The sequence below is a fragment of the Episyrphus balteatus genome, chromosome 2 (genome assembly GCF_945859705.1).
Source record: "Episyrphus balteatus chromosome 2, idEpiBalt1.1, whole genome shotgun sequence".
Taxonomy (NCBI): Eukaryota; Metazoa; Arthropoda; class Insecta; order Diptera; family Syrphidae; genus Episyrphus; species Episyrphus balteatus.
Genome location: NC_079135.1, coordinates 65872231 through 65900186, shown reverse-complemented (window position 1 = coordinate 65900186; position 27956 = coordinate 65872231). Strand labels below are relative to the sequence as shown.

The 27956-nt window shown below is 32.6% G+C and overlaps 3 protein-coding genes across 3 annotated transcripts; 1 reads left to right on the top strand and 2 right to left on the bottom strand.

Annotated features, from left to right (window-relative positions):
- Positions 1 to 547: 547 nt before the first annotated feature.
- On the top strand, positions 548 to 17225 carry LOC129908750 (protein polybromo-1). The gene is made up of 20 exons (XM_055985493.1): positions 548 to 792; positions 959 to 1684; positions 1757 to 1958; positions 5024 to 5253; positions 5318 to 5377; positions 5554 to 6086; positions 6148 to 6280; positions 6481 to 6698; positions 7208 to 7369; positions 7431 to 7620; positions 7685 to 7813; positions 7870 to 8079; positions 8150 to 8488; positions 10924 to 11090; positions 11161 to 11542; positions 11606 to 12004; positions 12060 to 12325; positions 12384 to 12502; positions 12570 to 12657; positions 17003 to 17225. The coding sequence occupies exons 1-20, from the start codon at positions 667 to 669 to the stop codon at positions 17223 to 17225; spliced, it is 4902 nt and encodes a 1633-aa protein (XP_055841468.1). The 5' UTR covers positions 548 to 666.
- Positions 17226 to 17263: 38 nt separating this feature from the next.
- Positions 17264 to 19063, bottom strand: LOC129908751 (D-amino-acid oxidase). The gene is made up of 5 exons (XM_055985494.1): positions 18744 to 19063; positions 18477 to 18686; positions 18123 to 18419; positions 17465 to 17658; positions 17264 to 17394 (listed from the first exon to the last, which is right to left on the bottom strand). The coding sequence occupies exons 1-5, from the start codon at positions 18926 to 18928 to the stop codon at positions 17276 to 17278; spliced, it is 1005 nt and encodes a 334-aa protein (XP_055841469.1). The 5' UTR covers positions 18929 to 19063; the 3' UTR covers positions 17264 to 17275.
- A 5160-nt stretch (positions 19064 to 24223) lies between these two features.
- LOC129911949 (uncharacterized) lies at positions 24224 to 25292 on the bottom strand. Its single transcript, XM_055989985.1, has 3 exons — positions 25080 to 25292; positions 24511 to 24878; positions 24224 to 24447 (listed from the first exon to the last, which is right to left on the bottom strand). The coding sequence occupies exons 1-3, from the start codon at positions 25108 to 25110 to the stop codon at positions 24247 to 24249; spliced, it is 600 nt and encodes a 199-aa protein (XP_055845960.1). The 5' UTR covers positions 25111 to 25292; the 3' UTR covers positions 24224 to 24246.
- Between the last annotated feature and the right edge of the window lie 2664 nt (positions 25293 to 27956).

Here is a 27956-nt window from a genome sequence, read left to right as displayed (position 1 = left end):
AACTACAAAATAGTTACGATTTGTAACTATTTGACAGATGAACATCGTTCCTAAACTCTTTTTCAAGTGTCAAATAGTTACAAATCGTAACTATTTCCAACTCACCTCCATGATATGAGTTGAACACTCATGAGATTGTTGATGTTTCAAAGTGAATGTTTTGTTTACAAAACAAACACAAACAATTTTTTTCTTTTGAAATAAGCGGAAAAAATGAAAATAAAAAGAGAGTTTTGTAATATTTTGATGAAAGATAATTTATTTTGAATGAAAAACAATTTTTTTTTGTTATAATAATGGAAATAAAAGTATTCTCAAAAGAAATTTAGGTGGTGGTTTGACAGTCTAACAATCTCTGACAATAAATCGTTCCTAAATGATTTGTAAAAAATCCAACGATTTCTAACAATGACACTTCAACAATAATTTTTGACATAACAACGATCGTTGACTATTGTTAGAAAAAGAACGCACCTCTGTTGTGTATATATTTGTTTCCGCTAGAGGGCACTTTTTGACGTTTACAATTTTTCTTCGACATCCATTTATGTTTTTTTGTTGCAACGCCGCCAAATGCAAGTTGTAGTTAATCAAAGAGTGAAAATTCTTATTCTATTTCTTCAAAAATATATTCTTTTAAAATAATTTAATTATTAATTTTTTATTATGATTAATCGACGACGAAGAGGAAGTTCCGTTGCAAGCAGACAAGACGACGAAATTATGGACGATTCAACACCAGAACAATCTCCGGTACAAATTGGTGGCAGAAAGAGGAAGCGCTTGGATCCAGTAAGTAGTACCTAAACGTAGCCATTTATATATGTAAAATTAATAAAATATTATATTTTAAATGCAAACTGGTTCATAGTTAAAATTATTTCTGAGAATTTTCTCATAGACTTGGTAAATCCAAAAAAAAAGTTAACAAATGCATGTTTTTTCTTATTCATTCAAGTCTGAATTATGTCAGCAACTCTACGACTCAATTCGAACCATCAAAAAAGAAGATGGTTCCATGCTCTGCGACACTTTCATTCGCGCTCCAAAAAGACGCCAAGAACCATCCTACTATGATGTAGTTGCAAATCCAATTGATCTGCTCAAAGTACAGCAAAAACTTAAAACCGATTCCTACGACGATGTTGATGAACTAGCCCATGACATTGAACTTTTGGTAAACAATGCTAAAGCATTTTACAAACCCGATTCGGCCGAACATCAGGACGCATGTACACTGTGGCAATTTTTCACAACAAATAAATCAAAGATACTTGAGTCAGCGGGCATAGAAGAAGAACCCCGTTCGAAACGTGTTGGTCGTAATCCACGTCGTTCGACTGCAAATGAGAGTGAAACTTCAGAGTGTTCCAATAAATTGGATGAAGATTTTGATCCTTATGAAGAGCTTTTTGCATCTGTGATGACTGCAACTGATCCAACAATGAATGACCGTCCGTTGCATAGGGAATTTCAGTTATTGCCATCAAAAAAAGTTTATCCAGATTATTATGATGTGATTGAGCATCCAATTGACTTGAGATTGATTGCAACAAAAATACAAACAAATGCTTATTCAAATCTAATGGAAATGGAAAAGGATCTTTTGCAAATGACAAAAAATGCTTGTCAATTTAATGAGCCTGGTTCACAAATATACAAAGATGCCAAAACCTTAAAAAAGGTTAAATATGATAATTTCTTTATTAATGATTTGTATCTTATTTTTTTTTTTTTTTTTTTAAATTCTTTTCAGATTTTTACACAGAAAAAAATTGATATTGAAACAGGTCGTGCAAAGGCAACAACTTCGAGAAAAAATAAAACATGCCATAGCGCATCGATTGCTTCTTTGAAAGTCGAAATCGATACATCAGATGACGAAGATACAGATAAAAAAGGAGAGGGTCCAATGTGGGCATTGTTTGATCATTTGTTCAATGCTGCAAGCTCTTCAGGTAAAATTATATTGTACATTATGTATATTTATTCAAAATTTTTCCTAATTGTGTATATTTTCCATTGCTGATTAATTGAAACCTCTTGTTTTTTTGTATGGACAAAAAAAATAATACCAAATACATTAGGTTGGTTTAGGTACTTACTCAAATATGATAAGCTCTTTAAATTCTGATCTCGAATGCATTGTCCAATGTAAAATAAGAAACCGCGTAGAATTTAATGCTTCTAAATTACAATACTGCTTACTATCGTTAACACGAAACCTTCCCCCTTTGCCACTATCCATGAGTAGTACTTGCATGGAGGAAACTGATCAGCTTTCGATTCTAGGTATGTCCATTACAAACCACATTTTGTGCAGTGAGCACATATTCAATGTAGCCAAAAACTCTGCGAAATGCTTAGGTTTCCTCCGAAGATGTAAAAAATATTTCACCCCTTCTGATCTGGCTACAATTTATAAACCATATATTCGTCCAAAGCTCGAGTATATTTCCCATATCTGGGCAGGTGCTCCTAAGACCCACTTGAGTTATTTAGAAAGAATGCAAAATAGAGCTTTAAAAATGATAGGTGATAGGTCCATTACTGATACAATCCCACCCCTTGAGCACTGCTACCCCGGAATGTGCTTATTTTATAGTTATTTTTTATTTAATGTTCATATGAAATAGCTAGCTGCATTCCTCCCCGTAAACAATTTAACCGTAATACTCGTAATTCAAAGAATGCCCATCAGTTTACAATTGAGCCTATTTTCGGACGTACCATCAAATACAGAGATTCTTTCTTTAGTCGCACTACTAGAATGTTGAATGCATTACCCGCCTCAGTTTTTTCGACCCATTTTAATTTTCACAACTTTAAAACCAATGTGCATTGGTATCTCCTTTTACATCCTTTCCTCTTTTCCTAAAGCTCGTACTGAGTTTACATACATCTTAAGGGTACGCAAAACCCCTTCAATGCGCGCTCATTAAAAAATAAGAGGTAATAACACCTTGCAGGCAGGAAATCGAGTGTCATTTTCATCAGCTAAACAAAATTCTTTTTAAAGTAGACGGTAGATACCCAAATTCATTGAAGTAGTAGACCGAGAGCTGGCAGCAGATTTCTTGCGGGAGAGGTAACCGATTTATGTTAATAGAGCAATAATATTGCACTTTTCAAAATCGGCGCCTATATAAGGCGGCAGACTTAAATGTTTGTTATCGCTATAAATGGACATCCTTGCTTTATTAATATAAATACATAGTATTTTTTTCTTTTTGATTTGTTGATTTTTAAAGAAATGGCATTAGTTTTTAAATTTTCGAAAAAAAGGCCATACAATCATTAAATTTTAATATCTCACAAATTCTACGTACTTCACTAGAGAATAGTATTGTAAATTTACACACAAAATTTCAGCCCGATCGTATAAAAAATATAGGAGTAAGTTGGTCGCTCAAAAAAAAGGGATTTTGTGGTAATTTAGAACTACACCGTCATTTTATCCTCGAACAATTTTATATTAGTCTATTCTGTTACCTGTTGACAATCCAGTTAGAGCTTAAAAAATCTCAAAAGAAAATAATGTTTCTCCTTTGTTTTATCCGCTGATTAAAATGACACTCGATTTTGTGCCTACAAATTGTTATTACCCCTGTTAATTTTTTAGATTGGATTTGGATATTTCAGCCGCAAAAAATCCTTTGGGCTTTAGCTCTTTTTTGGCTTAAGCACGATACGCAAACATGGTTTGGGCTGAAAATATTAACATTTTTTGTTTTGGAAGTACCCAAACGAACCTACGATTTTGGGATGAAAATATTCACATTTGTTTGTTTTAGCGAGTATCCAAAGGACCTAATATTGGAATGATGAAATTAATCTTCATTCAACGTATTTGTTTCGAACTAAATGGAGAACTGCCCTATTGGAACACATACAGTGTTCGAATAAGGTGTTTCAAAATATATATAGTGCAAACTGAACTCATTAAAATGCTGTGAAAACTGCAATGATATTTTATTTCTTTGGCGCCGGGTACAAAGGGGTTCAGTCAGAAGAGCTAGTTTTGCGCAAAATGAGATCGAAGTTTCATTTGTTTTTGTAAATCTGGATATTATTATAGAGTAGTGATGTAAAAACGTCGCATGCTATTGACGGAAAAATGGAAGTTCTTAAACAAAACTTTTGACTTAACTCCTTAAAACCATTTAACCTGTACAAATTAATTTGGTCCTAAGGAGTTAAGAAAAATCTTTGTTTACATTAATAACAAAATTGAATTTATAAAGGAAAGTAGGAAATATCAATGTGAATAATTAGCAAATGTGAGAGTTCTTTGTGCTAGTTTATATATTGTAAAAAAATGGTTATTCTTTTTCTGTCTCCCTCTTGACTTAATCAGGATCAGATTTACTATATGGAAATTAAAAATTAATATAAATACAAAGGAGTTAAGTCAACTTACGCCCTTAATACAAAAAATTTAAAAACATTGTGACTAAAGTCCTTTGTACCAAACTATTTCTAAGGGAAGGAGTTATGCTAGAGCTATGGTGATAAGACCAAACAAAAGAGAAAAAAAAAACTGGCAAAAGTTCAATAACAATCCGAAAATCGATTTTTTTTTAACTTGACCCCTTTTTACCCGTCAGCAAAGATTTATCACTACATAGATCGAGAATTGACCCTGAGAATACCAAAAAATTATTTAATTTCATAATTATTTAATTAACAAAAACAAATTTTTTGCGTCACTCAATTAGAGATGCATTCTTAAATATTAAGATTAAAATTTCTGAGTTAGTTTAAAAGAATAAAGTCAGTAAATTTGAATAGGAAAATAAAATTTAATTTATTAAAGCTTACACACAATTTTCATTAATTTAAACAAAACAAAAACTTGTATAAAAAAAAACACCACTTATTTTATACACTTTTTTATTTATTTAAGTTCAACAATTTATACTCACATAAAATTATTATTTTTTTTGTTTGTTAATTTTGTTGTTTCCCTTTTATTTTCATTTTGTGTTTCAATACACTTTGGGAACAAATCAAACATTTATAGATCATCCTAATGCAACAGGCGCACCACTTGGAACATCATTATGGAAACTTCCGTATAGGCGATTCCATCCAGAGTACTTTGAATTAATTAAACGGCCAATCTCAATGTGTCAAATTCAGACAAAACTCAAGAAAGGTGTTTATGCTAATATAACTGACTTAACAGCAGACTTGTATTTGATGTTAGATAATGCTAAGAAAGCATTTGCTCCAACACATCGCACTCATAAGGTTTAAATTACTGTTTTTTTTCTTTGTACGAATTGCTTTAACTGTTGGTTTTTATATTCGATAGGATGCAGCAAAGATGTTAAGAATAATGAATGCTAAACTTGTAGAGGAAGGCTTAGATGCGGTAAGTTGTTTTAAGTTAGAAACACTCAAAACTTTTATATTTTATGTGTGTATACTAAAGACCCAAATTATGTAATCTTCATTATGCCAAAAATTGCCCTTTTAAATGGGGAATGTATAGAATATCGTATAAATACAAAAAAAAAGGATCTACATCATTATATTAATTTATTTTAGGAAATGAGCGATAGCGAAGAAACGACAACTGATTCAAACATAAATGTCATACAACCAAAGAAAAAAGGTCGTCCCAGAATCAACTCCAACATAAGTTCCCCAACACCTGCAACTCCAAGTGTTACATTCAGCGGTCCATCATCGAACATTTCGCCAAAAAATCGAACCCCAACAATTACCGCAACAAGAAAGAAAATGGCTATTATTCAAAAGTATTTGGCAGAATACACTGTTGGTGGGCGTAATATTGCTCAATTGTTTATGGAAAAACCTCCGAAAAAACTCTATCCCGATTATTATGATATAATTCAAAACCCAATTGATATGTCAACAATTGAGGCTAACATTCGACAAGATAAATACAACACATTGGAAGAATTGATTTCTGACTTCCGCCTAATGTTTTCAAATTGTCGACAATACAATGAAGAGGGCTCACCTATTTTTGAAGACGCTAATATTTTGGAAAAAGCATTGAATGAGAAATTAAAAGAATTTCCAGGTTTAAATGAAACTAAGAAATCATATTCAAGGTAAATAAATACATAAATTCCAACAATTCAAAACATTGGCAATTTTGGTTTTTTTTTTCAGGATGAAAATTAGTCGAAAGAAGACTCCCCGCATAAACAAGCTATGGATGTTTTATGAAACAATTAAAGAATACCAGGAACCTAAAGGAAAAAGACAATTGTCTTTGATATTTACAAAACTTCCATCCAAAAATGTAAGTTTTTTCTTATAGATATAATTTTATTTAAATACGTGGTATTGAAATTGATTTTTTCTTCATTATCCATTTCTCTGGGAATATGGATAGAAGAAGGTAAATTGATTGAAGTTGTTTATGTATTGAATGTGGTGTAATAATTTAGTGTGTCTACCAAGCTATGTTTTAGAATTAATCGAAATAATATCGTTTTTTAGGAATATCCGGACTACTATGATATAATCAAAGATCCTATTGACATGGAAAAAATTGCACAAAAATTAAGACAATGTTCATATGAAAGTGTCGATGAATTGACAGCTGACTTTTTATTAATGCTTGAGAATGCTTGTAAATATAACGAACCAGATTCACAAATTTATAAGGATGCCTTGATATTGCAACAATTGGTGATCCAAATGAAGCAAACTTTAAGGTGCTTATTTTGTTGTTATAAATATAGTAAATGCTTAACGGCCATTCCAAAGTAACGGAGAAGATATATTCACCTTGTTTCCAGTTTATCTCGTTGAAGAAGCAATATTTTTTCTTGGAACTTGGTAGGTCTTAAGGGCTCATGATAAAGTTTATGTTCTAGAAGTTTCACGAAAATCTAATTAAACGTTGCAAAATTATTTACAGATAAAGCGGTAACGGAGAAGACGCGTACAAATCTTCTCCGTTACCGTCTTGGTCTGTTAATAGTTCAGCTATTTTGAATTAGTTTTTCTTGAAACTTCTAGAACTTCAACTTTATAAGACCTTAAGACCTACCAAGTTTCAAGAAAAAAGATTGCTTCTTCAACGAGATACACCGGATAATAAGCGTGAAAATGTCCTAAAAATGCAAATGGAATGGCCGTTAATACATAGAGTAGGTGGTCATGGCCACACGATTGAGTGAATTGATTTGTTGTATAACCGACAAAAAATTTATATTTATAGAGAAGGAGATGAAACCCTTCCTGACGTCCCACTAGCCGTACAGGAATTACTACTTTCTCTGTTTTCTTCTATGTACAATCACCAAGATGCTGAGGGTAGATGCTATTCTGATTCATTGGCAGAACTGCCAGAATATGATTCAGTCTCTGGAGATGGAAATAAGTAAATAAAAAATAAATTAATAATGTTTTCGTAATCATTTAATTTTTTAAATTATTTCTAGCAAACAACGTGGTATTTCATTGGATCTAATAAAACGTCGGTTAGATAAAGGAGTTTACAAACGATTGGATACATTTCAAGAGGATGTATTCATGTGTTTGGAACGTGCACGTAAACTATCCCGAACCGATTCTGAAATTTTTGAGGATTCAATTGAACTACAATCATTTTATATCAAAAAGAGGGACCAGGTTAGTAAAAAAAAATACCTTGAGGTATAAGTTTTATGCGTTTCTTAAACTTAAATATACACAGTTATGCAAAGACACACTGAGTTCACCGGCATTGATGTATACAGCTTCTCATTTGGAGACTGATGTTGACGTTTTGCGGCAAACTAAACTACTGCAAGAAGAACAGGATCAAGATGACGAAGATAAAGCAGTAAGTTTTTCAGTTAAAGGTGACAATCATTTTTTTAAATTATTGATTTTTTAAAGGCTACCCAAGGTGAAAGTTTAACGATTGATCAAAAAGTTTACTCGCCTGGAGATTTTGTGTATGTTGAATCGACTGAAAACAAAATTCCCAGTATTGCATACATTGAACGTTTGTGGACAACAAATGAAAATGTAAAAATGATGCAGATTCGTATGTTTATGAGACCTCATGAAACTTATCATTTAACTACCAGGAGGTTTTTAGAGCAGGTACCATAAAAAATACACTCGAGTTAAAAAAATTTAAATAACACAATTACTTTTTTTTTCTATTATATAGGAAGTATTTAACAGTCACATTGTTACTATACCACTTGCTAAAGTTCTTAACAAATGTTATGTTATGCACATAAAGGATTACATTAAATACAAACCTGAAGGGTTTGCTGACAAAGATGTATATGTATGTGAATCTCGCTACAACTCTAAAGTAAAATGTTTTAAGTCGATGAAATATTGGAATTTTGTAAGAGAAAATGATCCAGTTAAATTTATACCAAGAGAAGCTCCACTTGAGCTTAAGCGTGTTATATCTGTGTTTAAGGAACGTATTGAAAAGCACAAATGTGAACTCGCTGAATTGAAACTTCAGGAAGCACTTGTCGAGAAAGAGAAACCAGTAAGTTTATCGCATCATGAATATTTAATAAAAAATTTTCAGAGGATTGAGTTACCAGAGAAAGAACGAAAGTTGGATCATTAGTCAAAATATTATCGATCACTCTAAGGCTTAGATTTTCAGTGTGAAGTTTATCTTGAGTTAACTCGAGGTAAACTTAATCATTAGGGTTGTGAGGCATTCTCTATCATTGCAATGTTGAGTTTGACTAAACCTCTAACTTTTTTTTTTTACGAAATTTCAACTCTGATTTTTTCTTAACCCATACTTCCATTCAATGTCAGTTCCCAGACATTTTTTTTTTATTATATGCCTGTTGAAGGAAAAATGCATGGCAATGGTTAGAAGGAATACAAAGATATGAAAGAATTTTTTGTTGGTACAGTGAATTGAGAAACAAGATGATTACTATCTCTTATAATTTTTTTACGGGTAACGTCCCTTTCAAGGACTCGAACCCACACCTCTAAGTTAGCAGTCAAGCAATATATCCACTGCAGTATTGACATTCGCATGTTAATGGTAAATTTATATCTCCGCCTAAAATTTAAATTTTTTCCTATTTTAACAAAATTAGTTTAATTTTGTTCATGTATTAATTCAAGAGTAAACAAGTAAACTTAATACTTTAAAATTTCTAAATGACAACTTTAAACATTTGGACTTTTGACAATGGCCGGGTTCAACGCATCATCTGAACTTAAGTTCAGATTTTTTTTGACGTTGAACGCACATTTTTTTATACGCACAGATTTCGTACACAATTACAAAACTAGATTTCATATTCTATTTGCAGTGGAAAATCTGAAATTTTTACACCAAAATCTCCAAAGTCAATAGAAAAAGACATAAAAAAGAACATTTTTTTTTTCTAGGATACTAAAAATAGTTCTAGTGATTGTAAAAACAGAGTTATTAATAAATGTTTTCAGTGAGATCACTTCAGTACATATTTGTAAAAATTATGTTGTTGGGTTGATAACATCCTTTTCTGCTATATCGTCGTTGTAGTTCTAATACCTCGTAACCCAGAAAAGTCTATTTTTTAGGAGAGGCAAAAAACTAAGTATGAAATGTATGAGAATCAATACAAATGATCTGGCTTTGATTAAGTGAAGCTCTGAAAATATCGATTTTAGGCAAACAGGATCTTTTCCATTACATCCGGATTTTTTTCAACAATACATCATTAGTCTAAAATCGGCTTTTTCTGGGTTACGAGGTATTACGGCTCGCGTACACCAAATCCGTCATCGGCCGAAGTATGCTCGGGCGTTGTCGGCCGATAGAACCAATCACATAGAAAGAAAAGAGAGTGCATACACCACTGAAAGCGACATCGTCCGTTGACGTACGATGACGCCCGATAATAACCGATTAACCGGCATAATCCGAACTTGTTTGGATTTTTCGTCCGTTGTCGGGTTGATTTATACAGAGATATTGCTGAAAGCCTTTTCTTTCCAAAAATTGAACTTTCAAAAATATAAATTTCTTCAAAACATTCCATTAAAAACAATTTTTATATGCACTTCTAGTTTCACAAATTCAGACTACAGACCGGCAGCGCCGTCTTAGATCGGAAGCAGTGTATGCAGACGATCGTCCGAGAAAGTCGTCCGAATAGTTCCGACCCGATGTCGGTCGATAATTCGGTTTTAGTGTACGCGAACGGTTAGAACTACAGCGACGATATGCTATCCACTTATGTATGTTTTATGTTGCTTTGGTCCCCAACTTCATTAAATTTTTTTTATTTCCTCATTTATTTTCATTATTCCATTTTTGCACACAAACATGCGGAGGAAAAACACTAAATTATATTATTTACATATCCATATTATGGATTGTAATATCATATCAACAAATAATAACAATAACACCCGAACAAATTTCCAAACACAAAAGCATATATAAACAAATCCATCTATAACTTGTATTAAAATCACAAAGTTCAATTTTGGTGTGTAGCACATTTGATACGTTTACCAACTTCACCAACACAAACACACTCATCTGAATTTTCAGATACAAATTTCCACCTGAAAATCGTAACTAAATGTCAAAAAACTTAACTAAATGCAACCTTACTTTTTATGACATCTGACCAATCAGAGCCTCTGAAAATTCAGATCTTAAGTTCAGGTGGCCTGCGTTGAATGCGGGGAATTTTAGAATTGGAATATAGTTTCAGACTACTTACTCAAATTCAAGACGCAAAAACCTTCCAGAAATCTAAGATTTGATTTATGTTTGCAAAGAAACACAATCGCTAACATAGGTTTTCCTATTTTGTCACATACATATTATGTAAATGTGTAAGATTTTATTAGCTCAGTCATAAATAAATAAAGTCTCAATTTGATGACTTCATATATAAATAAATTAAAACAGCCAGGGCATGATATTTTTTTGTTTTTTTTTTTTACTTAAAGAACGTCGAATGTCCCACTCCAGTTGGTGGAGAAGCCAACAGTACTTATTACCAGCAGTACAACACTATTTGCAGTGGCGTTATTAAATTAGGTGACTTTGTTTATGTGGCTACGCAAAGTGGAAAACAATCAATAGCACAAATTCATTCAATATGGGAATCTTCAGGGTAAGTATTTCTTACTGAATTAGATGTAATATCATGTTTTTTGCATTTGTTTTTATTTTTTTTTTTTTAGGAAATCTTATTTCCAAGGTCCTTGGCTGTTGGCACCAAATGAAATTTCATCGCCACCAAATAGAACTTTCTATCAACAAGAACTTCTTCTCTCTACGGTGCAAGAAATCAGTCCAATAATTGCCATAGTTGGACGCTGTGCTGTGCTAGAACAGAATGAATATTCCTCATGCCGCCCAACTGAAATTTCTGAAAGTGACGTGTACATCTGTGACTCCATTTACGATGAAATGAAAAAGTCTATTCGTAAATTAAATCCTAATACTGGACTTAAAAAATTTATTCATGGGCCGCTTGTAACACAAGATGAAATTTTCCACTTTAAAACGGTTATAAAGAAAAAAAGAGAGCGGAAGACCAGTGTTACCCAAGATGTAAAACCTGTAAGTGGTGATTCTATTGACGCTATATTTTTTTCTATTTACATTACATATTTCTGATTGAAGGATATTAAAATGGAAACAAATGAGAATCTAGGAGTTTTAGAAGATTCTTTAGACGGTGGACCGCCATCCGTAAATTCCGATATAGCAACATCCTCTCCGGCACCATCAGTATCTTCGACACCATTGTCGTCAAAGCTCAAGCCTCCAAAACCTAGCAAATCGAAAGTGCTTACCGGATATATATTGTACTCATGTGAGGTACGAAAAGGCATCTGTCAAAGCAATCCAGAATCAACATTTGGTGACATCTCCCGAATGGTGGGTAATGAATGGAAAAATCTTCCAGCTAGCGTTAGACAAGGCTGGGAGGATAAGGCTATTAAAATGAATGAAGAAAATGCAGCAAAACATTTTGAAGATCAACAAAATTACAGGCCCCCTACTCCGGTTGAAAATCAGGTAAACCAAAATATACGATTATCTGATTCAGTCGAATAAATAATATTCTTTTAAGGTCTTTGAATGCATGTGGGAAAAATGCGATTATCAATTTGAAGATGCCAACGATTGTTTGGAACATTGTATTGTAGAGGATGGTGGACATGTTCAAAAGTCCTATCCTCAGGGGTCGGATGCAGAATTTCATTGTTTATGGAGAAATTGTGTTCGTGCCAAAAAAAATATGCCAGCTTTTCCTCATTTGCAACGATTAGTTAAGCATGTTCGGGAAGTTCATCTTAACAAAGGTGGTAAAATTGTACAAGTTGCTGATAGGAGCAAGTAAGTAGTAGGGTTTGTATAGAATTTGCATATTTTAACCAAAACAATACTTTTATAGAAATTATGTCGCAAGGAAAACTCCACCACAAATTCAGTCACAAAATTCCCAAAGCAACTCTGGGCCAATGATCTCACCGCGATCAGGTCAACAATCACAACCTCAACCACAACAGCAAAGTGAGTAAAAAATAGTATTTAATTGAATTCTTTTCTTATATCTGTTTTTTTTTTTCTATTTTGCCAGTTATTTTGGCAGCACCTCCTCCAGAGCCTATGTTTGTGACAGTTCCACCAAGACCTCAACGGGTTCTTCATAGTGAAGCATATATTCGGTAAATATTACTCAAATTATTTATTATTATTTTTAATTAAGACTTTCTAAATGGAAGGGTCCTCTTTTCTAAGATGAGTAAAGAAGAATATCTGCACTCATTAATTTATCTAGTAATTTTTTACAACAATGTACGTCTGTTCTAGGAATAAATTAAGGCCACTTCAAAGGCACGCGCCTTTTAAGATTCGAAGTGTTTCTAGAAATCAACTTCAATCTTGTTCCAAATGATTTTTTATTCCGATATGTACATAGGCACAGTTTATAGGCATAGGTATGTATTCGTACTAAAAAAAAAGTTGAGATAACAATAAGACACAACATTAAGATGATAAAGAATTCCCAAAAAAAGTGGGTCCTGCACATCCGTCTGTCTGTCTGTACGAAAATAACGGCATCTGTCACTGTTATTTACCGATTTTGGAAAAGTTTATTTTTTCTCTAAAAACGGTTTCAAAGATTTTCAGCCCCATTCTGCTATTCATCGCACTGTGGACTGGAACGCTATTTTAGCAGGAATTAATTAAAAAGTCAACTTTCAATATTGCTAATTTTAGTCTTATTCGATATATAAATTGTAATTTCTAAATTTAATTTATAATTGTTTGTTCTAAATTGAGGTCAAAAAATTCATTGGCTACATAAAAAACAGAATTGAAAAGCAAGTTTTCGAAAAAAAAAAACAAAAACGGCCACTTTTTCCTCTATCCAGATATTCGTTTACTGAGTTTGTTTTAAAGGATCGATTGTCAAAATTTTTCTAATTTATCGATAAGTGATGTATCCAAATATAGTATTTGCAAATAAATTGTTATTATATTGAACTTTTGTGTATAAATTTTAAAGTAATGTACATATCGCACGCTCAGTGCAAAAGAGCGATAAGTCAAAAAATTACATTTTTGAGATAATGATGAGGAAATGTGGCTTTTTAAATTATCTTTCTTTTGAAGGGCTTGTTGTTAACGTAAACGAAAAATTCGAAAGATTATGACTGTTTTTATCCAATTCCTACTATATTAAAAGTCAAACTCTTTCCTAATTTAAACAATTTTAAAAAATAAATTTATTAAAACTACAAAATAAACATAATGGTTCTTGTAATAGAGCTTTGACATTATGGAAATTGCTGTCCCATGGAAAGTTATAGGGGAAAGTTTAGAGTCAGTATGTATTTTGCAGAAGCGTTTTCTCGAAATGAACTTTTTTGAGTTCCCGCTCTTTTGCACTGAGGGTGCGATATGTTACTAGCACGGATTTCATATAAAACGAATGTTCCTAAGCTTTTAAAAAATGGCACGAGTAGGCACACTCTAGAAATAATTTTAAAAAGTAGCTAAGATGTATGGCTTTATGTTTTATTTTAAACTATGAGGCATATGCATACAAAAAAGTAATTACTAGTAGTAAAAGGTTTATAGTAAATACTAGTAGTACTAGTAGAAGCTGAAACTAATAGTATTTACTACATTCGGTATGCATAAACCTTAGTTTCTACTAGCTAGTATAAACTAGTAGTAAATACTGGATTCATCCCAGTAAATACTACTAGTTCATCTGAAAGTAATAGTATATACTAGATACCTACATAAATGCTGTTGCTTTTTTTTTGTTCTATATTTTTAACGTTCTATAATTTTTTTCTTTTGTAACCAATTTTTTGTATTACAATTTGTTGATAAAATAGCCCCCTTCCATTGGAGGTGGTAGTTTACCCATGAGTAGGTCTATTACTAGAATTAACACTTGATCTTCTACTCGAGGAGATAGAAATGTGTAGTTGTTGTACTAGATTTCTACTCACGAGTAAACTACCACCTCCAATGAAACGGGGCTAATAACAACTGGTGTTTAAGGCGGTTAAGTTTTATACGCTTAGAACAAATGCCTAAAAAAGCATTTTAATTTTAGTACACATAATTTACTTCACTATTTCAAATCTACTTTGCTATTTTTACTTTGCATTACTTTGACTGTTTTAATCATAATTGTATACTTTTTTTTTGTTTCGTTTAATTTTCAGCTTGAAAAAATTTATTTTCCTTATTCAATAAAAAAATCAAATATACCTACAACATCGAGTGAATATACTTAAAATTAATTTTCAACACAATTTAAGAGTTTAAAAGTGAGTGTTCGAAGTTAAAAAAATGGCAAAAGTAGAAGTAGAGTTTGTTAAAATACTAGAAAAGTATGCCGTACTTATTAACAAATCTCAACAGCCTCATATAAAAAAAGCAAAGGCGGAAGCCTTAAAATTGTTTATTCCTGAGTTTCAAGCCAACACTGGTATTTTAATAACAGGAGACCAATTAAAGAAGAGGATAAATAACATTTAACATGAGAAAGTTTTTACTAGTAAATGTTCAAGTTGGTATTTAGAAACTTGAAAAATTACCAGTAAATACTAGAAAGTAAAAGTTCGTACTAGTTTTTTATGCATATCAAAACCAGTATTTACTATAAAAATTCATCCAAAACTAGTAAATACTATTCTTCTAGTAAATACTACCTTTCCAGCATTTACTATGTTTTTTATGCATATGGAAAGTAGTAAATACTATTAAAATTTACTAGTAAAAGCATATGCTACCTTTTATGCATACGGCTCTATGTCCTACAAGAGCAAACTTTTTTCGCTGTAACTCTGAAAGTATAGTGAGCAAAATATTAAAAAAAAAACCCACTTACCATGAAAAAAACGAGTTGAATGTTTTCAAATAACGGTTTTTTTATTTGCATTAACATTTTACCTTCCATATTTTGTAAAAACAACTTTTGTTCGCGTTCAATGACACCATTTTCGAATTTGATGCGTTCATTTTTTTTTTTGTTTTTTACCAATAATATCTGTTGTAAATTGGAAAACCTTATTTAACATAACTTTTCGTTTATTTTTGTTGTTGTTCTTATTTTTAGTGTCTGTTGTACCATAAAATTATGATTATTACATCATTCGACATCATCTTAATGCCTTTAACTGCAATTTCTATAATTAATTCCAGCTAAAATAGCGTTCTGTGCATCGGGGTGAATTCAAACTCACGTCGGTAATATCGGTAATGTTGTTTGCTATTCCACAATTCACGTGAATAGTATAGCTCCATACATTTGCAATCCGCATTAAAAATGTTCCGGATTTGTGCCTTTTGGTTGTAAAAATAAATTCACCATAATTTTTTTTGTTTGAAAATCATTACACTGGTTAACAAAATTTAACTTTTTTTTGTTGCCGAAACAAAAATATACTTCTCTGAAGGTTTTCGGTGTGCTGAACTCGAATCCGAAGTAAAAAAAAAATTAATCAGCTCCCGTTTTGAAAATATTACCGTTAGAAAATGCAGTACTTCGTACCTTATTCTTTTATATAAGGAAAATAGTTTGAGCAAATTTCGTAACGGTTTTTATAAGAACTATTTTCCATCTTTTTAATTCTGTTTAAATATTTCCGATATCTTTTTTTATAAATTTTATAACGTCATTATCTCCTCTATGATATATGTATGTACATATGAAGCCAAACCGACTTAATTAATTTTAAGATATCTCTGGAAATACAAAAGATTTAAACAGGTATCGAAAGATGGAAAATAGTTCTTATAGTAACCATTACTAAATATGCTCAAACAATTTTCCTTGTACAAAAGAATAAGGTCAGAAGAACTCAAAAAAACGTTTTTTTGCATTTTCTAACGGTAATATCTCGAAAACAGGAGCTGATAAGTTGTTTCTGACTTCGGATTCGAGTTCAGCACACCGAAACCCTTCAGAAAAGTACATTTTTGTTTCGGCAACAAAACCCTTGTAAACCAGTGTTATTATCGGTGTCTGCCGTAAAACCGTTTCTTTTTTTACTCTGATTTCTCCCAAGCTGCTTCACAATGTCGCTTTGGGCTTTGCTTTGACATATCTTTCTGTAAAATCTTGTTTTTAGAAAAAAAAAAAAAATACACGTGTTTTAAGTGTCTTGTTCTATAGCAAACAAAAGTGTTTCATTTAACAAAATTTTGCTCCCAATGTCTGCTCTTCCCCAGGTTAGGTTAGTAAGTAAACTAACATAAAAGTGTTTTGAATTGCAAGAGCAAGTACGTGCGACCCAGTCGTGCATTTTATTTTAAGCAGTACATATAGGTACATATGTATATAAAAACTTTTTTTTATAATTGTTAATCAATACTATTTAAAGAGATGGGTTTGTGAATATAATGGAAAATTTTATGTTATTTTAAAATTTTTTTTTTTGCGATAAAGCCAGTAAGTGCGAAACAGTCGTGAATTTTGTTTTATACGAACACATTACTTGACTCCTAAAACTAAAATATAAATTATAATACTTTTTATTTCAGTTACATTGAAGGTCTCCAAAACAATAGTCCCCATATTGGACCATGGGAAAAAACTATTAAAGCAACTCAACAAACGGCGCCCAGTGTTGAAACATCGCGTTTACCAACACATTGGCTTGGAAAACATGCCAAAGATCACCCTGATCAAATAGCAAATAGCCTATGGCATTTACGTAATTTTATGATGAAGGATGTTCTAGAAATCAAACGCAATTGTTTTTAATTTTTTTTATTATTTTTATACAAATTATACATATGTATTACGCGTCTATATTACAATTTTGATTTCATTGTCGTTTGAAGTAATTTAACTACTTCAGAAGCACATCCCCAAGACAAGGTTACACCGCAACCGCCATGTCCGTAATTATGAATCAAAATTTTGTTATTGTCTGAAAATTATTATGATAATAATAATAATAAAAAATGGTAAAAGTAATTTAAAATGCTATTTTAACTTACAAGTAGTTTCCATTTCCAAACGAACTTGTTTTCTTCCAGGGCGCAGACCAACCCAATCCGTTAGATGCTGCGCATGCTTTAGACCAGGAAAGTAATTCTGACACCCATTTTTTATAAATGTTTTATCATTAGGACAAATATTTAAGTTATAATCATTTTCTTGATGGGTCCCACCTAATACCACAGTGTCCACACTAAAAATATTTTTTTTTAGACGAAATGATGATATTGTCTTCGTTATAAAAATACCAACATAGGCTATTGATTACGTCTTACAAAAACGAACTAAGACGTTCATGGGTTTTTATTGCAGGAATCGTTCAATGAGTTATAAAAGAAGATAAAACCGCTGAGTGCTATTTAATGGGGGGGTGAAATTTAAGATATGTGTGCAAAAGCTCCCTTTTTGGTTTTTTCAATCTCGTAAACAAAGCAAAACTTTTTGCAGAGAATTAAATTTACTATCACAATAATGCTTTTTAAAATTAAAAAAAAAAATCCATACCAAAACAATCGAAACAAACAAAAAAAAATCCATTTCTGAGTCTTCAAAAAAAAAAAAAAAACAAATCTTCGGAAATGTATGTCTAGTCTTGGTAAAACATTTTCGAAAGCCAAATTAATTTAATTAAATTAGGGAAATAAATTAGAATCTTACTTAGGAATAATGTAGTTTCCATCATCACTTTCATCCAAAAATACTTGATAAATCCAGTTCGCCTTAACTCTTGAAACTTGACCACGTATTGAATGAACCAACTTATCATTGACTAAGTCTAAAGCACCTAACCCCACACAATTGACTATCACATCATAATGTGAGTTTCGAATAAACTCGTCGAAATCCGTTATTTTTTTGGTAATAACATTGCCTCCGGATGATCTAAACCTTTTCTCCAAGTAAGGCAAGAGTTTTACTGGTTCCGATGTATATGTTACAAAGTGTAAGCCGGACCTAAGATGTGTGTTTTATACATTAAATGGATAAACATTTAATATCTAGTGTAGCTACGTGAATGTTTTGTTGTGTAATCGACTGTACGCCTCTAATTCAGATTTATCCAAATTCTTGCAACCATACACTATATCCCTCCAAGAGTCATCCATTGGTTTTTCATTTGCTGTAAGGCGTATTACAGGAATGAGACAAACACCAGCTTTTCCACTATCACCAGAAAGCCATATTTGTTTTAAAAAATTGTGCATTGCCATCGACCATTCGCTGTTATTAGATTTAGTTCAAAATTCGGATTTTAAAAATAAATACCATGCTAATTACTTGACTTTTTCAGCTGGAGTATCACACATAAGATAAGGTCCCCATAGTCCAGCAGATCCATCTCCAGTTGTGCTTGGAGTAAAGAGATCGGATATTATTGTTACATTTGATTCTGGCCACTTTTCTTTAATTTGAACTGCACAACAAAATCCATTTATTCCACCTCCAAGAATTGCTACTTGCATTTTAAAAAATCAACTAATGAACTGGGTATCAAAGAAAAACATAGAATTAACTTGAATTTAATTGCTTAGCGCAGCACCCTTATCACTCTGACTACTCCCCTAATCTTGTATTGTTGCTGATACACATATTTATTGATAAATACAATCTATTTCTGAATAAGTAAAATGCAATAAATAGGTAAGTATTCCTGGTGTAGATTTGTATATTATTATTAAGTTATCATAATTATTTATTTATAGTATAAAACAGTGAGGTGAGTAAAAATTGTGTTAAAGATGTTTTAAAAATGAGGTATTTGGATCGGTGCACCGCTGTGGTGGCATTTGCATGTTTTGAGTCAGGGGTATCGAGTTTTTACTGTTTAATTATTTTAATAATTTAAAAAGAATAAAGAAAAATTGTAGTTTAGTAAATAAAACATAAATAATTTCCTTGTATATTTGTATTATTGTGATGGTAAGTATGAATATTTTATTGGTCATGGAACCAAGAACAAGAATAGTTAACAAAAATTAACCGGAAAAAAGTGATATTTGTTCTTCGAATAAGATGTCACACTCACCTCTATTACGGTTGTCGTTTGTACTAAGCCGACCAGCTCTGGAACTCAAAACTGAGGGTTACGTAAAGCAATTATTTTTATGATTGTGAACTTAGGGAAGCACTTTTCGCTAATCGAATTGAGAGTAGTTTATTATTATGTATATTAGTTTATTATTCCCTGCTCTGCATCCAATCCAATCTGGGTGCATATTTTGCTACGGTTACGGCACTTTTAATTTTGTTGCTCCAGTTCGGGTGAACCCTGAATCGCATCCAAACTAGATCCATATTTTGTATTAGTTATGGTAATTTTGATTTTTTTGCTGCAGTAGTTTTTGTGTTTTGGTTATTTCGCTCACTTTATATGAACTTAACGAATCCAAAATAACTTTATATTTTGTTGCTATTTTGCTGCTGGATAGTAACGTCAATTAAGATTTTGTTGCTCCGATAGTTTTTGTTTTTTGAGTATTTCGCTAAGTTCATATCAACTTAGCAAAACGAATCAAATTACAAAAATAATGGAGCAACAAAATTAAAATTGTCGCAACTAATTAGCAACAAAATAGTTACAAAATATAAATCTAGTTTGAATTCGCTAAGTTCAAATAAACTGAGCGAAATAAATAAAACATAAAAACTACTGAAGGACTGCGCTGGGGTCGCACGTACTTGCTCTTATGCTTAAAGTAACTATAATGTTAAAGCTTTTTATTCAAGAAGTTTAAAATTTGATATTTTTAAGAAATTTTATAAGTAGTATACAAAAATTAAATCTGTTTTTATAATTAATTAAACTCTGTTTTAAATTATCTTAAAAAAAAAACAAATATGCCATTTTATTTCTTGTATAAAAAAATATTTTTAGAAAAAAATTTTCGAAAATTGTAGGAGCCGTTTTTTAAAAAAATAATTTTTTATGTATAAAAATGTTTTAACATTTTTCAAAAAAAAAGTTGGTATGCCATTTTGAAGAAATAATTAATTTACATATAAAAACTAAATTTCAAAATTTTTCATTGATCCGTTTTCAAAAAATTGATTTTTCAAAAAAAAATTTTGAAATATTTTTTAAAAAACCAAAAATGCGTTATTTGAAAATTTTCTAAAATTTTAATATTATCTTTACTTACACACTTTTGTATAAAAATTTTCATTTAAGTCGGGTTAATGTTGTACGAGATATTCAGAAACGAAAAAAACCGTTCTATGACAGGTACCGTTAATAACGGTACAAAAAATATTTTTTTTATTTAAAAAGTTTGCTCTTATGTGTAGTACCACACACAAAAATTTTAATCAAAATCGTTAGAGCCGTTTTTGAAAAAAATTAACTTTTCTATTTTCGTTATATGGCAGGTACCGTTAGTTTTGGTCATAAAAAAAAAATTTCAATTTCCCCTCTAGGGAATCACCAAAAACTGTTAACTACCAAGTTTGAAGAAAATCACTTCACTCGTTTAGGCTGCAGCTCCAGATAGAGACAGACACACAGACAGACAGAATTGCCGGACCCACTTTTTTGGCATTCTCCATCATCGTAATGTCATGTAAAATTGTTATCTCGAGTTCGATTTTTTTTACGAATCCTAAACTTGCCCTATAGTACCTATATCGCAAGTAAAAAAACTAAATTACTGTACCTAATTAGCAACAAAATAGCAACAAGAAAGATATGGGCCTAGTTTCGATCCGATCCAGAGGGGGGGGGGATACTTCATTAAGGTCACACGAACTGATCGAAAAATTTCAATAAATCCAAACAAAATAATAAACTACTTCCAATTCGATTTGCAGAAATTGTTTCGCTTATTTCACACTCTCTTATTTTGTCATGGGGAAGTTGCTACCGATAGTATTATTAGTAGATGTAAGAAATGTGTGAAAAATCGTCTTCTATCTGGCTAATTACCGATTTTAAATAAAAAGCATACAAGATAAAAGACCTGAAATTAGCCTAAAGATTACCGGCCCTATTTGCTTTGCTTTCAAAAAGTTGAGATTTTTCAAAGCCTGTTTGACGTGATTAAGGAATAAAACCTTTCGATTCACGTGATTCGAATAGCAGAATAGGGCTGTACGTAGTGTGATAAAGGCGTTTCAAAAGGAATTTTTGATTAAAAAAAAAATATTTTGTCTGAAACGAAAGTGGAAGGCGGGAAATTAATTTCCATTTATTATTGAAGTATATTTGTCTGAAGCGAAAGCTGACGGCGGGGACTTAAGTTCCATTTTAGGGTAATTTGCCTGAAGCAATAACTGACGGGGAAGTATTATCTCCATTCAATTTTGCCTGAAGCGTAAGCGGACGGTTTAGGGTTATTTGCCTAAAGCGAAAGTGGACGGCGGGAAATTAATTTCTATTTTTAGGGTTATTTGCCCGAAGTGCAAACGGACGGCGGAAATATTATTTCCATTATAGGTTGTACGAAATAATATGTTATTGGTGAGGTTAAATAATTAAAATTGTAATAATTTAACATAAAAAAAAGATAATTTTGAAAATAAAAATATTAATTTTTTTTAATAATAAACTTGTCTTTTGGTGTTATTTGGACTAGGGATGTTGCGGATGTGGATTTTTTCACATCCGCGGATGCAGATGCGGATGCAGATTTTTAAAAGTTAACATCTGCAGATGTTTAAGATAATGGGCGCTTTCATAAATGCATGGTTGCGCAAGTCTGACGAATGCAAAGCTTTCATTAATGCAAATGACAAATGTCAGGTGTTCATAAATGCAAAACGCAAATATTTGCAGCGAAAATGTGCAAATGAAAAAATTCTCATGCGCAATGAATTTAAACTTAAAGAAAGAAGAAACATGACGTAAAAGATGATACAGCTTTTCTTTGTTTCTCAATTCTGTCAAAATATTAATTGGAAATTCAAAGTTCAAGTCAAAATAACAAAAATAGCCACGAATTTCTTGGATATAATAAATTTGTAAATATTGACAGAAATGTTTTTTTTATTAAAGGATGGAATTATGATAATATATTGTTTTTTTGGAGAAGAGGCTGAATTGCAACTTAAAAAGTTTGACAAATGACGCAAATAAGAAAAAGTGTTCATAAATTCAAAGTAAAATACATGCGCAAATAGTTTTTCTGACATTAGTCTGATCGCAAATGACCGCATGTAAACAAAGCAACCATGCAATTATGAAAGCACCCAAATATATCGACGGTTAAACTTCATAACCTCGTAAGTCTAAAAATTCGAAAAAATATTATTAATGCAAACAATTCAGAAAATTCAGAGCTATCTTTTGGTATATTCAGCTTAACAATGTTGTTCTGAACATTTTTCAGAAATGACAAAATTCAAACACTCGTATTGATAGATCCCATACAAAAACAAGAAACACAACATTTTGTTTTTTGATTTCTGAAAAACTTGCAAAAACGACTTACGAGGTTATGAAGTTTAACCTTCGATATACAAAATTAATATCAATGAATTAAAATAATGATATAGTTATAAATTACTTTTTTTATTTGTATTTAATGAGAGCAATTAAAAATAGGTGCATTAAGGCTTGGCCACACCGGAGGGTACGCGGTAGAGGTACAGGTAACGGTACGGGTATTTGTATGGAAAAAATTCCAAACTGACACATCAACGTTCGGGTGTGGAATTTTTTTAATACAAATATCGTTGCCGCTACCCGTACCGCTACCGCGTACCCTCCGGTGTGGCCAAGCCTTTAGACTTAATAAAAAGTAATACCGCCACCTTCTCTGCATCAAGTCGGTTACACAGAGATGGTTAATTAAGCCCCACTACTAAATAATTGTTCCCTAGGAAGACTGGTTTGTGGAGTGGGTAGAAATTGTCGTTAAGTTCTTCACTGGCACTTTTTTTGTCCGGAAAGAAAGATCTTTATTAATAGCCTGTTTTCACATATCGAATTCCAAATTCTAAACATTTCCTATACAATTTAAAATTCGACTTAAGGCTCTGGTAAAAACGGACTATATTTAAGACTTTTGCATTTTTTCTGTGTTTTGCCTAAAAAATTCAGTAACAGACGTATTACTCGGTGTGACTCCCACTAGTACGCGCCATTCGATGGCTCCACCCAACTTCTTTGCATCCGCATCCGCATGAAAACCCGCATTGATTATTGTCCCAAATTATGCGGACGTTCCGCATTTGCGGATGCGAATATTCGCAACATCCCTAATTTGGGATGCTTTCTTCGGATTCACCCTGGCCCCCTGGCCCTGAGTCCTACCTCAGCTGAAAAAAAACGGTGATTAACAAAAAAACACAAAAAATGTTTTTTCTTCGCATTGTTCGCTTGAGCAAAAGAATTATAACTTTAAGTAGCTGGGGTGAACTAAAAGAATAACTTTAAGAAGTTTAGGTGATCTCCAGCTCTAACGTTTTTCTCTGTAGGCAATGCCTAGAAATAAACGTGTGTGGAATTATTAGTTTGACAACTTTTATTCAACCTTTTATTCTGAATAGATAGCTTTTTCAAGCTTGTTTTCCATCTTTATTCTCTAATACCTGTGAACTCTTACTTTTGGTGATTGACAATTTATACTTTGTAATTAACGTTTTTATACTGGAAACTCTAATTACATTAAACAAACTAAGTACATTTTCCTCTAAATCGGTCCGAGAACCATTCTGCGAAACTTTTTTTTATTTAATAACGTTGTTTTCTTCTCAATGAATTAACTAAAGCTGAAGTTAAAATAAAGTATTCAATAAAACTTGCTAATAAACTACAGAAAAAATACTTGTAAAACTAAGATTTGTTTTATTCAAGACCTAGTTTTTGTTTGATAATAAACTGAGGCAACCGACGTCCCTTCCAGAATCTTGGAATTGGAGTTTCATTGGCTTTTTGCAATTTAGACATAACATATTGCTCCGCCGAAAACTTCTCTGCCGTCTTTATCTGGGATATAAGTTCGGCTTGAAATGCTTTTTCTTTCCTCATTTCTCTCCTTTGACGAACCTTGAAAAGATGCCAAATTATATTTTTATGTAATTATAAAATAAATAGATTTTAATATTCAACCTTTGCCCATTCGAACTTCATCTTCTTCCTAAGTTTCTTTAGCTTGTGCTTCTTCATCTTCCGCCTTCTAATAACAATGAGACGTGCTGCTTGTATTTCATTTTGGGTATTCTCTGGCGCTGGTGTCTGAATAATGTTTTCATTCTTTATGATTTCTCTTATTTCATTCAAAAGTGAATCTCTCGGATTTTCAATTATTACATTGTGCAAAGGTAGATCGTTGATGATTTTATTTTTGTTTGGATAAAGAGGGTATTGGACTGTAGATCCGATAAGAGGCAGTTGGCCAATTGTTAATTGATTTGCAATTAAAGTCGGTCGAGTTGTTGGGTTTGCATTATGAAAATTTCGGCTCCACTTTGATATCACTTGGATAAAAATAAAAAAAAAATTAACGTGACTTTTGAGACACTTTCTGCAGAAATATAATTTACTTAAACTTGGTTGCATAACATTTTAATCTTATTTATGTTATAAAAACTTCTATTTTATGTGCAAAGTTATGTCCGTTTATTATTAATTTAAATCAATTATTTATTAAGCAAATTTTAATAATAATAAAAACTTACAAGAAGAAATCCTACTCGGTAACCTCAACATTTTTTCTGAAAATGAATTTATAGTTTGACAGCTGGATGAACAGATAAAAAAATGAACTTTTTAAACATCGGTTCAGTGGTCGTCGTTTAGATTTGGCTAGTTCAGTTTTCTGCGATATCAGAAAATTTCATTAAAAACTCAAGATGCAATAAAAAAAATTGTTTTTCTTTCTGCCTGGCTACACAGTGATTGAAAAATCAGATTGGGCACAGTGTTGTGCCAAATCACGTTCCATTTTCCATTTCAAAACGAGAAAACGGGGTTGCACTCAACATTTGCAACTTTTTGTGTATGGACACAATAAAGTCGAAGGAGAAATCGTGATGAAAAAACCAATACATATAAAATCGGCTCCGCGGTGATTATAATTTCCATACTAATTTGAGCCGCCGTCGGACCCGTTTCGTATTCGAAGTTGCACTCAGCTCCACCTGAGGTGGAGCGGAATCATACCAAGGACGGACTCGTTTGCTTGAAGGGTTTCTAGGAACAAACGTCAAAAAGAGGAGAAACTTTGCAACGGAACTGTAATGCCTTCAGAAAATTCAGTTCCCTTCGTGAGCATCTTCCCCCTACACTCCTCATCCCTCTTGCCTACAAACTCACTCGTTAGGCGATTGGAAAATCAAGGTGTAGCCAGTCACTTTGTTCCTTTTCATACGTGAAGAACGTTTATGGCAAAACAAAAGGCTGAGAAAATTTAAAATGAGGTTTGAAAAAAGCTCTCATAAGCGAAATTTTGTTTGACATGGTTGCATTGTTAGAGAGAGAAGAACAAATCTTCGATCAAAGATGCCATTTGTCTGCAAAATATCTTGCAGACAAATGGCAGTCGAAAACCAAACGCAGTGAAGCAGACATACGAAAAAACACAGTTTAAAAACGAGCCAACTGAACAAACTATTTACTATTTACTACATTAACAATAAATTCATTACCTATAAAAAGTGAATTATTTTATTTATAAAAAGACAAAACTATAAGAAATAAGTTTCTTGAGGCAGCCGCCCTTACATGTTTTTTAAATTAAAAGTGTGTCTTTTTCCATTTACAATCGCGTGTGTGTATAGGTATATAAGTGTGAAAGTTGCCACCATAATTAAACGTTTAGATGCACACAGTCAAACACTCAAAAGGTATATACCAGCAAATAAGCACACAGTTAAATAGTCAAAGTTATATACACGAGATGGCATCACAGGGACAACAGGACGGAAAGGGACAACAGGAAAGTGATGATGATATAAGTGGGAAAACGATGGTCCTGCCAGAGAAGCTGTATCTTCAATGCTGATCAATGTCCAAGATGTTCCTTCAGATTTGGACGTCCAGATATACTTGTGCGTTACCAGCTACAAAAAATACAAAGGTTCCCAATCATCGTTGAAAACAAAATCGATCAAATCCTTGACTTTTCAGCACAGGTGCGCAACGTCGTGTCCTTCATGTCCACGAAAACTCTGGAAGTGTTCAGCATGAAGCGAATGGCTCATCCGCAAAGTGATACCAGTGTGGAGCGAACCACTTCATTACCAAGTGCAACGTCTTCAATTCTATGAGCGTCGATGATCGTTGGGCAAAAGTGAAGACACAACATTCGTGCTTCTCATGTCTGCGGAGAGGCTACAGTACATCAAACTGCAGAAGCAAAAGAATAGCAGCCTACACGACGAGTCACCGAAAAACATACCTGCACCTCAAAGCGTCCAGCCGATTTTGAGTTGCCGAACAACATCATCAATGGGACTGCTTTTCAAAATAATTCCTATAACATTGTTTGGACCGAATGGAAAAGTTGAAGTGTTTGCTATGTTTGACGAGGGGTCGGCAATTTCAATAATTCATGAAGAAGTTTCAAGTGCTCTAGGACTCAAAGGTCGACCACAGCCGTTAACACTCCAGTGGTATGGAGAAAATGTCACCACAGAGCCATCCACAATTGTCGATCTCGAAATAAGAGGCGAAGGTGAGTCATATTCTTTTATCATTAAAAATTGTCGCACTGTTCGCAACCTGAGCCTGCCAGTTCAAACTTTTAACAAATGCGAATACAAACATTTTGAGTCCCTACCAATGCGAAGCTATAAAGAGGTAAAGCCAGTCATACTTCTTGGTCTTGACAATGTTCACCTAGGGACATCCTCCACAATGGTGAAATCTGATCTTCATCAACCCCTAGCAATGAAAACCAAATTGGGTTGGGTTGCTTATGGGCCAAGCAGCAGCAATAGTGAACCATCAGCACCAGTTATCCTTATTATCAGAGAAAAACGTGACGATGACGATTTGCATAATTTAGTAAAAGAATATTTCTCAGCTAGCAACTTTGGGATTAACCCATCTCCCGAGATCCTCGAGTCCGATGATGACAAAATAGCTCGTCAAATAATGCAAGAAACAACACGCCGCATCGGAAATCGTTTTGAAACTGGCCCTAAGCCAAGTATAAAATTGAAATGCGTAAATACATCGAAAAGGGATACGCCAGAAAACTCCCACACAGCAACACAGCCTTTATGTCATTATGTCATGGTCTCCATGATGAGCTGTATGTTCGCCATGTGTTGCAGAATTTATCAAAAATCTTAATGCTCAAGAATTCCAACAAAAGTTCCCAGAAGCAGCTACAGCAGTTGTGAACAAACATTATGTCGACGACGGTGCAGGGAAATATAATTCCACGGGAATCTGCTCCACATGGGAATTTATTCCACCTTATGTTGGAATCTGTTCCACTTTTTGAAGTGGAATAAATTCCCGCCCCGAGTGAGAATTTATTACACTTTTAATTGGGAAATAACTTCACCTTCAATTTTGGTGATTAATTTTTTGTCATTTTGGAGAAT